Source organism: Paroedura picta, chromosome 9, assembly GCF_049243985.1.
Source record: "Paroedura picta isolate Pp20150507F chromosome 9, Ppicta_v3.0, whole genome shotgun sequence".
In the NCBI taxonomy this organism is placed as follows: domain Eukaryota; kingdom Metazoa; phylum Chordata; class Lepidosauria; order Squamata; family Gekkonidae; genus Paroedura; species Paroedura picta.
The window spans coordinates 18,878,703-18,891,084 of record NC_135377.1 but is presented as its reverse complement, the minus strand read 5'-3'; the positions used below and the strand labels follow the sequence as shown (position 1 = coordinate 18,891,084).

The 12,382-nt window shown below is 40.4% G+C and overlaps 1 protein-coding gene across 49 annotated transcripts in view; it reads left to right on the top strand.

Moving 5' to 3' along the window:
- Positions 1 to 12,382, top strand: part of RIMS2 (regulating synaptic membrane exocytosis 2) — a 360,299-nt gene that overhangs the window by 205,868 nt on the left and 142,049 nt on the right. For 38 of the 49 annotated variants that reach the window (XM_077351690.1, XM_077351691.1, XM_077351711.1 and 35 more), the window contains 2 exons: positions 2,258 to 2,284; positions 5,039 to 5,107. In XM_077351690.1, the coding sequence (XP_077207805.1) occupies positions 2,258 to 2,284; positions 5,039 to 5,107 (96 nt within the window). The remainder of the gene's footprint in view (positions 1 to 2,257; positions 2,285 to 5,038; positions 5,108 to 12,382) is intronic. The other 11 variants (XM_077351697.1, XM_077351700.1, XM_077351712.1 and 8 more) reach the window with 1 other exon arrangement.

Sequence of the window (12,382 nt, the reverse complement as noted above, 5' to 3'; positions counted from 1 at the left end):
AGATGATTCAGAAAACACAGGGGGTTCTACACACTTTGATATTTCTGAAGTCTGCAGAAAAGATGCAACTTTTTAAATGACCAAATTGGGGAATATGCCTGATGAACATTGAGCAAGTTTCTAGGAGGCAAAGAATGTTAAGAGCTGTTCAAAGGGGAAAAAATATGGAATCAGCTCATAATCAGATAAAATTCAGACAGGGATGCTTTTGGAGATAAATGTTGAAATTAATTGAGAGTAAATTACTGTTGCTGTTTATTTTAATGTGTATGGATTTTAACTCAGTTAACTGCCCTGAGTTAACAGGATGGGGAAGTATACACATAAAATATGTATTTATTTAAATTTTTTAAAGGAGGGTAGTGCAAATTAGTCTACCCTAGGCCTTGAATGAATTAAATAATAATAATTAAATGGTCTGGGACCCTTGTAACTATGAGACCGCTTTTTATCATAAGTTCCCCAAAGAACATTAAGATCGAGAGCATTGAGTAGTCAAAACCTGTTCAGGGTCCCCAGCCCCAAAGCACTAAAACTGGCCCCAACCAGGGCCAGGGCCCTTTTAGCCCTGGCTCCAACCCAGTAGAACACTCTTCCTGATGAGGTCAGGGCCTCTGAGACTGAGGTTCTATAAGACAGAGCTGTTCCACAAGGCCTATGGCTGAGGCCAGGAGCTAAGATCACATAGATGCTGGCCTCTCTATATGAATTCCCATCCACCCAAAGGAAAACCTTCAACATGGTCTACACCCTCAGAATACAAATTTAATTGAGGAGTTAGTGGCTTTTAAAGATTTAAAAAGTCTAATTTATTGCATGTATTTTGATTGTTTTTATATAAACCTGTTTTGATTGTTCTTAAAGCCTGTTGTTAGCTGCCATGAGCCATCTAGGGAAGGGTAGGTTATAGAATTATTATTATTTTTATCATTATTCAAATGGGTAGCCAGTTTGGTGTAGTGGTTAGGAGTGCGGACTTCTAATCTGGCATGCCGCTTTCGATTCTGCACTCCCCCACATGCAACCAGCTGGGTGACCTTGGGCTCGCCACGGCACTGATAAAACTGTTCTGACTGAGCAGTGATATCAGCGCTCTCTCAGCCTCACCCACCTCACTGTTGTGGAGATGAATGGGAAGGCGACTGTAAGCCGCTTTGAGCCTCCTTCAGGTAGGGAAAAGTGGCATATAAGAACCAACTCTTCTTCTTCTTCTTCTAGCCGTGTTGGTCTGAAGTAGCACAATAAAATCAGAGTCCAGTAGCACCTCTAAGACCAACAAAGATTTATTTGAGGCGTGAGCTTTCAAGTGCAAGCACTCTTCCTCAGACTATGAACTACCATCATGACGGTGGGAATATAAAGCAAAAATTAATTCTGTTAAATTAGTAAACTGTGTCACACATCCAAATACAGTGATAATTCTTTGGCAAAACAGCCAATCGGTCCCCTCAGATGGTAGTGATATATAATGAAATTTTGAGTTTAACTCCCTGGTCTTGGGAGGTGATCGCTGCCAGCCAGCAATTCCCTTGCAGGGATGTTTCACACTTGTATGGAGACAGATGGGGCCAGCAGCAAATGGTGGGGTGGGAGCCGTTGATCACTGACATAGACAGTTTTATTTCTCCTATGTTTTTGTGAACTACAACTTTGTATAGTTTCCTTCCCACCTTAGAATTTTTTTCCCTGTAGAACAGCTAGATTTGAGTCCAGTAGCACCCTACAGGCCTTCTGGGGGGCATGAGTTTTCCACAGTCCATGCTCCCTTCATCAGATACAAAGCGATCTCTTGGAAATGTAATCCTGTAAATCTTGTACTATAAACTGCTACTGGATTTGAATCTTGTTCTTCTATTGCAGTCCAACATGGCTACCTTCTGAAACTATTTTATACAGAAGTAATTCTCTTATCCCTTCAGGTAGAGTTTTCAGTCCTTTGGAAGCATTTTTTTCCCAGTTCTCCCCCCCCCCCCCCCCCAGTTCAGAAGAAATTTAGTAACAATCCTATCTGTGTCCAAGAGATGTAATTCAAGGTTAGAATAAAATGAGAAAAGTATTACAGGAAAAGTATTCTGTGGCACAGTGTTTTATTGGTTCAATTCTTACGTTTTCATGAGGTAACCAGTGATTTGTCTTCCATACAAAAATTGTGTATGCAGTTATTAATATTTAAGTCTCCATTTATATACATCCCTGTTGCATGTTTAGACATCACATTTTTTTCTGAAGTCACTTCATTTTAACATTTGTTTTCCAGATAAAGGCTTATATTCATATAATTCAGGTAAATTTTAAGCATGTTGAACTGTTTATTGCTTATATACATACATTCCGTTTTTTTGCTTTTTATAATAGATGTGCTTCTGCTACCTGTTGTGTACCAGTTCAATTGCTGATTTGCTCTGTGAATGTATTTTTCCGCTTTTCTGAAATAGGCCTTTGTCCTCGTAATAGCATTGTATGCATTTATTGTTTAGTATTATATACACATCTTGCTGAAAATGTCAGTGCTTTAAGAAAATGTTTTATTTGTTCTGCTTCCATCTAAATTTGCATATAACAGTTTTACTGTTAATATACTGACTATGGGTTGGGTCTACATGTGTTGGTCTGCTGTGTCATAGCTCCTATACCAGTCTAACTGCATTTTCTATAGTGGAAGCACAGAGGCAATTGCTGAATTGTTTCTGTAGGACATCTCTCTCCCCCACTTTGCCTTGTCATGCTATTGATGAGGGTTATCTGACACCTCCCCCCACCAGACCAGAGTTTTGGGATCATCAGAGGGCTGCAGTGGAAAGTGGGAAAGTTCTGTTCCACAATGTTTTTTCTGCTCACAGTACATTGATTCATTCCCATATGAGACGTACATTAAGTTAATTCTGTCGTAACATAATTATACTATTGTTCGGTACTGTGTCTCTTTTTTGGAAGTATTTCAGGTTATAAAACTATGATGCATAAAATGCCACTGAGGGTAATGAATACCTTTCCATTTGAATTGGATTGCTATCTTAATAATCATAAATAACATGTACCTTTGTAGCCCCACCACTTGCAATAAATATTTTTCTTAATCCGTACATATTTGTTCAGTTCCAACTCATTGTGTACTATTTGCGGATATTCTATAATTTCCATCCTTCTGCATACCAGATCTTCAAATACAGATATTTCACACCTTTGTGAAGCAAGCTGTTCAAATGGTCAAATATATGAAAACAACGTAATAGTATAGAGGAGATACAAAAAGGAGAAGAGGGATGATATAATTTCATTGTATATGTCAAGGATAATTATGTATCACAGAGTGTGTAGAACAGAGAATATTTCTCCCCAACATGCCCTTCATCAAATTTTTAATATTTAACAAATTATCTTGAAAATACAATAGACCAGTTCTGTAGGGGTACTTTTATATTCATCATTTTAAATTCCCAATTCCATAACTGAGCTATCTTGTAATTATTAGTTTCATCATTAAAGGTAAAGGTATCCCCTGTGAAAGCACCGAGTCATATCTGACCCTTGGGGTGATGCCCTCCAGCGTTTTCATGGCAGACTCAATTCAGGGTGGCCTTGCCAGTGCCTTCCCCGGTCATTACCATTTTACCCCCCAGCAGCAAACTGGGTACTCATTTTACCGACCTCGGAAGGATGGAAGGCTGAGTCAACCTTGAGCCGGCTGCTGGGATCAAACTCCCAACCTCATGGACAGACAGCTTCAGACAGCATTTCTGCTGCTTACCACTCTGCGCCACAAGAGGCTCTATAGTTTCATCATTACTACATATTAAATGTTATATATTTCACCATTTCTACATATACTCTAAAACTTAATATATCAAAGTACAAAGTATTACATATCTCATAATAAGAAAATGAAATACATTTCTCCTCAAAATGCACTTATTTATATATTCATAATTTGTTCTTGTTCTGCTTCTGCATTGCAGTATATCATAGCACATTAAATATGATAGTGCTTCTGATGACATGCCAGCCCTCAGATTGACTCTTGAGGGGAGGGTCCTCCCTACTGAGGGCCACTCAGAGGGGCTTGCACGCTGTTGAGAAGCACTGGGGAGAACTCTATTTGGCCCTCACTGGGAGGGTCCTCCCCCACTGAGGGCCAGTCATAGGCTCTTCCCCATCCTCCTTCTCCATGCTGCTTCACAGCACTTCCGACAAAGAGCAGCAGCCTCCAGAAGGTGAAGAGAGCCACAGAGCTGTGAAATACACTGGCCATCTGCAGGATGAGGGAACCTCACCGGGTGCACCCTACCATACCCCCCTCCCTGTGTTCCTGGCTGTGGGGAGGGTGGTAGAAGCTGCATGGCTGCACTCCACCCCAACTTTCAACACTCCTTGTACTCTTTATCCTCTGTGAATAGAAAAGTTAGAGAACCAAATTCTGTGTTGCCATGTTTTTGTTTTACTCTTCTGTATTTGGAATCACACATTATTTATTATAATCCTTATACCTCACCTTTCCTCTTGGCTCATATAATGAAGACTGAGACTTCTCTGTGTGAAAATTGGAACTGTTCAGTATCTTTAGTTCAGTTGGGTTCAGTTACTCTTCCAGCGACATTCTTTTGTCCTTCCATACCTTATTTATACTGCTGAGGACAAATGAATTGTGCTTTCCTTCTCCATAGAATTCTTGGACTGTTAAATATGGTTGCATGTAAAGTATTGGATTATATTTCTCTCCTTCTGTGCAGAAAACAGAGCAGAAGGAAAGGATAAGCATTTCTATATAAATTACCCAGAGCCCAATATGGTTTTGTTCTTATATTTAATTTCTAATAGCAGAAACAGTTTTTGATGACTAAGCTCTAGTTATTTCAGAAAGTACACTACTTGCCACATTAACATTTAAAATACATTCCCTCCATATATTCAAATCTATAATTTGTGTTATGGGAGACCAAAACTATTGAGCCTTACAAACGGTTATCACTATTTTTTAAAAAATAGCATATTTCATATAATAGCTGTAATTAATCCTATAATAACTGTTTTTTTTTTGTAGGATCCAAACGAATAAGTGATAGTGAAGTCTCGGACTATGATTGTGATGATGGAATAGGAGTAGTATCAGGTAATGAATTTACACCTACAAAGTTGGTCTGTTTGCATGTTATTCTATCCCCCAGCCACAGAATTTCCTTTAGTTCACATTTTCCCAGCTTCTTCCTTCCTCCCCTTGCTATGGGAACATATGAGCTGTTGAACTGTTGTTTAAACCTAGTGTTTCTTGTCTTGATTACTCATATCTCCTTCACAGTAAGAGAGAAGGGGCTTGAGGTCATGGATTTATTGTCCCAGAAGGAAATTTCTACAGCCAAGGAGCCTTCCTTCAATTTAAGGGGCTCTTGTGGTGTGGAGAGTTGATTAAATTAAAGGAAGGTTCCATAGAATGAAGCAAAGGAAGGCTTCAACCTTTGCTTGTAACAGTTTCACATGCTATGTAAGGAAATAAATATTTTTGCTTAGTTGAATACTTAGCTTCTTACATTATCCTTACAGTGGTCTTGCCACAGATTTGCACTTTGATGGATGCACAGTAGTCAAGACTAAGACTAAGGTCATTGATAATGTTTTTTTCACTTTCATTGAAGTCGTCATAGGGCTGAAAAAGTATATCAAAGGGCACAGTATAAAATTCTGGAGGAGGCCTGTCTGTCACAACCTGATTCAGATGAGATGCTGAACCTAATGATTTGGTACTACATGAATACATTTAGGGGTATGTGGGGCTCATGAAATCTCTAAATTAAATGATAGTTAGTTTCTCACTGGTTTCTGGTAAATCATGGTTCACTGATATCAGCTGCAAACTATAGTTTGCTTTTGTCCTGCAAACTATGTTTTCAGGCTAAGTTCAAGCAATAGTTTATCTTCTTTGCCTTCCAAGCAAAGATTGCAAAGCAAAACATTGCAGTTTTGATGTAGGGGCAAGCTATGGCTAAAGACCAGTCAGTAACTACCGTATATACTCGCATATAAGATGAGTTTTTCAGCCCTTTTTTCAAGCTGAAAAAGTTCCCCTCAGCTTATATGTGGGTATTAAAAAAACAGCTGGAGGGTGGGTGTGGGAGACAAGTATACTTGCCTGAAGAAGCAAAGGAAGGAACAGCAAGCCTGGGAGGAAAAGAGCAGTCTCCACCTCCCCCCCTCACTGCCTTAACGAGGCCAGCATGTGTTGCAGGAAGCTCTGAAGCCTCTGTCTCAGAGGGAGAACAGATAGCAGAAGGAGGAAATGCCCGTAGAGGAAGGAATAAAGTCAAGAGGGATCAGAGGGAAAGAGGAGGGAGGAGGAGGGTGGGAAGAAAAGGGGAAAAAATCTTGCCCAAAATAGGGGGGAGGGGAGGAAAAGAGAAAAAGCCACAACCCAAACACCACTCTCGGCTTATATGTCAATAGGTTTTTCCAGCATTTTGTGGTGTGATTGGGTGCCTCAGCTTATATGCGGGTCGGCTTATATGCAAGTTTATATGGTTATAACAGTGTTAGGGGAGAAAGGAGTATATGAGCTCAAGATTGTTCAAGAAGCACAAAAGCAGAGCTCTCTTCTGAAACAAGAGAGTGAACTTGGGTAAATATATAATAAATCATGTTGTCTAATGATGTCATCATAAACCTTGAATGTTTGCTTTTTCAATGGCATGAGATTTCTAGGACAAAGTATGTGGATTTTTAAACATCTGAATAAATCTTTTGTCTTGCTGTTTTTCTCCACAGTTCAGTGGATGACACTAGAATTTGAAAAATGTCACAGTTCATTTGCTTTTCTCTCTTTAGCTTTTGTTTTCACTATTAGATGTTTGTATTGTATTGAAACTGGGAAATAGTGTGAGAAGTGGAAAGATCTTTAAATATCTCTCACTATCCTTGTATTTTCCTGTACTGTCATTGTAGGAATTGTTTGATTTATTTCTCATTGCTGTGATTTAGTGTCTACATCAATTGCTCATTTAAGGTCCTTGAATTCAACTTGCAACCTCATCATGCTGTCGCCCTGGTTTAAATATTTAGTTTGATTACATCAAGTGCAATAACGCTTCATCTCTTCTCCTTGTCTTTCTCTTCTTCATCCCAAACTTTTTGTGCTGTGTTCTTTACTTTAAGGGAGAATTTCCTTTTTTTCTATCTTTCATATAAATAGCTTATAATCCCAAAAGCCATAGGGCATTATCTTATCCTGCTGTGCAGTACTTTTAACACAGCCATTCTCGAGGGTCCCCCCCCCCCAATATTTACCTAAACTGAGCATTCACAGGGTCAGTCCAAAGGGCAAAAAGCCGAAGTATCTCTGCCAAATTAGCTGATTGTTGGGCTGATCCACGGAGAGAAGGTAATTTCCCCCAGTTGCTCAGACAGAGAATAAGTATGTCTCCTTATTAGCTCAGTAAGATAATGTGATCACGGGCTGCTGTATCATAATTGCAGGTGGAATGACCTGGAGTTTTCTCCTCCATCCAGCTGCTTTGGTGCTTCAGTATGCACGAAGTCTGTAATCAGCCCTGATCCACAGGACTCCTGGATTGAGTCCCATGGCTTCAGATGATTGTGAGAACTTTTGAATTATTCTATTCCAGAGCTGGGGAATTGCAGTCCAATGCAGTACTAAGAGAGTCTAGTAGCTACCAGTAATAGTTGAAACATTTGATAGATAGAGCCTTTCGAAATCCTTTGGCATACTTTCAAAATCCTTTGGCATAATAATTCACAGTTTCATATATTGTCTTTTAGTGCCATCTTTTGAATAGATCTACTTCCTAAAATCAGAGAGCATATTCTAAATGCCCCAAAAGGAACACCGTTACTCAGGCACATCTCTGATCAGATGCCCACGATCTTGTCCCTGGCTCTGTTTAAAACCAGTTTCATGTTTTGAAATTTCCATATCTGCAATGCATTCTCAGCAAATAAGGTACTTTGTGAATAACTGAACAACATGCATCCTAGTAAAACCAAATGATTGTGCTAGCTTTCTACCATGCCATGTTTTGATATGCCTTATCAACAGCAAACAGAGAACAATGAGTTTCTTTTCCATGGATACGTGCTGTTCAGACATGAATATGACAGATCTGGAGGAAAACACCTGAAAGCTGATAGCCGATAATTTGGGGGGAAGCATTACATAAATGGTGTAAATTACGTGCTTCCCCGGATCTAATTGAGTGTGTTCATTTTTGCAATCTCTTGGTTTTTAACCAATTTGTAGTCTAATGTTAAATTTGTAGTCTAATTTGGAGTCTAATGTTAAATATGAAAACATCTTACTATTTTTTCCTGAATATTGCTAGGCTAGGATTATTTCCTAACATGCAATAGTTTAATCATGCAAACCATTCAAATATCATGCAAACCATTCAAATATCATGCAAACTACTTTAGATTCAGTGTGCTTTGAGCCAAGAGAATGTTTTGGAAATCAAATTTTTGAAAACAATATTTACAGTCATTTTTCCAAAACTATAGTAGTGTCTTCTTCTGTACTCAAGTTTGCGGTTATAGAATACCTTGTGTGCAATATATTCAAAATATCAACACAGTAAATTGTCTAATTTTGCAGACAGCTTTAATTTGATGTGTACATTATTGTAGTACGAAACAAGGGCTTTTTGTTGTTGTTATTGGCTTCTATGATGGCACTGAAAAACAGCTTAAGTTTACCGATTTAATCCAAAATGTATTCTAATAGAAGATTCAAATTGATGCTGTTTTTGGATTTAACTGTTCATTATATGCTGTGGTCTACTGGCATACCATTCAAAGTGCCAAAAATCCTGAACTAAATATGCTAATATGTGTTTCTGCCTGTGTGAAAGGTTTGATGAATGAACACGGACTATAAAATAAACCAATGAAAGATAAAAGTTAATGGGGCCATAAAAATATTTTCTTTCATACTTGAGAACATTGAGCTCAATGAACTTCTTGTTACACACTTCAGGAATCTTTGTTGTATACATGATCCTTGCTTTTAGGCTACTGCCATATCTGGGTGAAGAGCAAGTTGTGAAACGGCTCTTCATAAGCCATCCTTTCTCTTCCGAGACGCCTCTGCACATGATTCATCGCTGTTGTGTTAGGCATGCAGCTCTGCAAAACTATTCTACCATTGGTTCCCTCCCCTCAACCAGTTAGATTGAAGTTCTAAGGGACTATACCATTTAGCAAATGAATGCTCTGTGTCAGATCTGAGACAGATGAGCAAAAGTGTTCCCATTTTTTACACTATTAAATGTTTGCAGAATGGGTAAAAGTATGCATGATGAGTAAGAATGGCTGTGAAATCCTAATACATCAGATTTCACAGTAGATTTTGACCTTTCCACTCCCTGCCCCAGATGGAAGTTGTTTGAAGTCAGAATTCAGCAGATATTCTGTTAAAGATTTGAACTACTTTTCCTAATCTGTCTAGTGTCTATGAACACCTTGGACACTGGAGATTTTTCCCCCTCCTATTTTGTGGACTTGTTTAGCGGGTGTGGACATAGGGAGTTTTTAAATTGTAGAGATTTCTGCGATTCTGGGATCACTAGAAAAGTATAACTAGGTCTCTAGAAAGATTCATGAATGTTGTGTTTATAACCTTGTATATTTTTAAATATTGTAGTAGCAAACTCATCACTGTCAGTACAACTATGTGTTAGATGGTAAGGTTTACAAGTAAATACTAATCAGCAAAAATTCAGGTCTGAGGTCCCCAAAATATTAGTCCCTATGTAAAACTGTCCATTGACCTTTTGGAGATCAAGGAAAAACATCTGGTGTCTGCGGCTTCCATGGAAACTGAAGAAAACTGTTCTTCTGTTACTCTTTGGAATTTTCTCTACAAATAAGTTTCTCCATTAGTCAAAGTTCTTTATGGCCTATTATGCCTGACAGCGGCTGTGTTGGGCTGTTGCTGGCATGGGGGATGGAATCCCCCAGTGCAAATGGTCTGCCCCAAAGGTGGCCCATACCTCTGGGGTAGGAAGGATCCACCACACCTCGCAATGGTAGTGGCGGGGGGGGGGCATGCTGCTATCCCACCATCGTGTGGGCGGGAAAACACCCTTCTTGGCTCCGCAGCTCAGCAAAGCCTAACAGGGCATTTAGTGTCCCTGCAGGGACATCGTAGGTTGAGGGAGGAACTGGGCCCAAAGGCCCAGCCCTTCCCTTGTGAATGGGGCTACCCTGGCAGGCACCCGCGGCAAAAAAGTGAATGTGGAAAAATCCACTTTCCCTTACCGTAGGCCATCAGAGGCCCTGATTCGGGCCACGGCTGTGAGGTGGCTGGGATGGCAGCAACATTGTGCTCAAGTCGGAATTATCCCTACTACCCTGCCACCACCAGCCTGGCTTTCCCGGCCCATGCATAATAGGTCTGTGATCTCTCCCATCTTGTGTTGTTTGCTCCTGCCTTTCATTTGCAGGGAGAATGTTTGTCTCTGTCCCTCCCAGCCTGCTTTGCAATAGCATCCCAGTCTTTGAAAAGTACAAACTGATTTTGCATCTCTTTCTTTTATGCAAACTATCTTTTATGGAGGGGAATGTTCTATGGTCTAACCTCTGCCCCCTCCTCTCTCCAAGGAAATCAGCAAAATATCTGCCTCTCACTCCTTGATACATACTCCTTTATTGTTGTGCAGAAAATTGTGGGCTTTGTATCAATCCCTCCCTCCAGTGCTGAACCTACTGATACTGCCTTGGGATAGTTCAAGCAAAATGGCAAGAAGACAGTCGTAGTACTATAGCAGAAAATGAAAGAGCAAGTTAACAGGGCCCACCACTTGTGTATTATAGCAGGGGTAGTCAACCTGTGGTCCTCCAGATGTTCATGGACTACAACTCCCAGGAGCCCCCTGCCAGTGTTTGCTGTGTTTGCTGGCAGTGTTTGCTGGCAGGGGCTCATGGGAATTGTAGTCCATGAACATCTGGAGGACCACAGGTTGACTACCCCTGTATTATAGAATCAAAAATGTCAATACAAAGACCACGTCTGGAGAAGGCAGCAGGCATGAGTTTCTTTGTTAAAAGCACAAGTATCACTATTCTTAATCAAATGGACCATCTAGTCCACGGGTAGTCAACCTATGGTCCTCCAAATGTCCATGGACTACAATTCCCATGAGCCCCTGCCAGCATTTGCTGGCAGGGGCTCATGGGAATTGTAGTCCATGAACATCTGGAGGACCACAGGTTGACTACCCCTAATCTAGTCTACCATCCTGTCCTGCAATGAATGATCAGGTGCTATCCCTGACCTGGATAGCTCGGGCATTCTTGATCTCTCCAGATCTCAGAAGCTAGGCAGGATCGGCCTTGATTAGTATTTGGATGGGAAACTAGGCTCATAAGGTGGAGGCAGACAATGGGTAATCACTTCCAAACATTTCTGGCCTGTCTGCCAGGCAATGCTACAGTTGTAGGATTTCCTGGCCACACTATGCCATACAATAATAATAAATAATAATAAAACAGTACAGGGAAGTTTAAGGCAGGATGTATAGCTAGGCAATAAGTTTCCATCATCTGTCATATGGACTACTGATAGCTCCTGGACTACTGATAGCTCATGAGAGAATAGCTAAACAGTGCCACAGTTTTACTTACCATGTCATACAGAGTTGAATGCACTGTGCCACATAGCTAATGCCATATAGAAAAGTAATATCGCCTCCATCCTGTGGAAATTGTGCAGAAAAGACTAAAATATTCTGTGCAATTCACCTCATGCTCATATCACACTGGAATTCCTGACTCTGATCATTCTTTTCTGGTTTTGCAGATTTCCCAGTATCTGCCTTTGACTGTATATTGGGGTGTGTGTGTGTGTGTTTGACCGTTTATGCACTGGAGGTTTCATGCTGGGCTGCAGGCTGGAGTTTTAGTCGTGGCAGGTTATCCCACCTCTTCCTGCACCCACATGGGGGAGCATTTGGCCTGGTGCACCTCATCCGCCCCTGATTTGTGCTCCTGCACAGGAGCTGGGGCAGTGAAGTTTCCAGTGCATAAACGGTCTTTGTGTGACTAACCGGCAAATAACCTTGCTCTTTCTTATAGCTAAGATATATTAACATCTATTTTTCCAAGTCAACTTTAATTTTGATAATATTTTTAGCCTCTCCTAGGACTTTATCCCCCCCCCCCCGCCCCATCTCCCCTTGTGTTTGCAATATCTTTCAGTGGAATTTCATCAGCACATTGAATGGGTGCAATGTCAGCCTCCTTCACCCTTGCTGATTTTAATTAAAATATTGAGTGTTTAGCAGTGTTAAAAAGCTCCCCCGTGGAACTGCTGAAAATGCATTATGAGTACATGTGCTGTAACGTATCAGAGTAATATTAAGAGGCACGGGGTACATTTATTTAGATA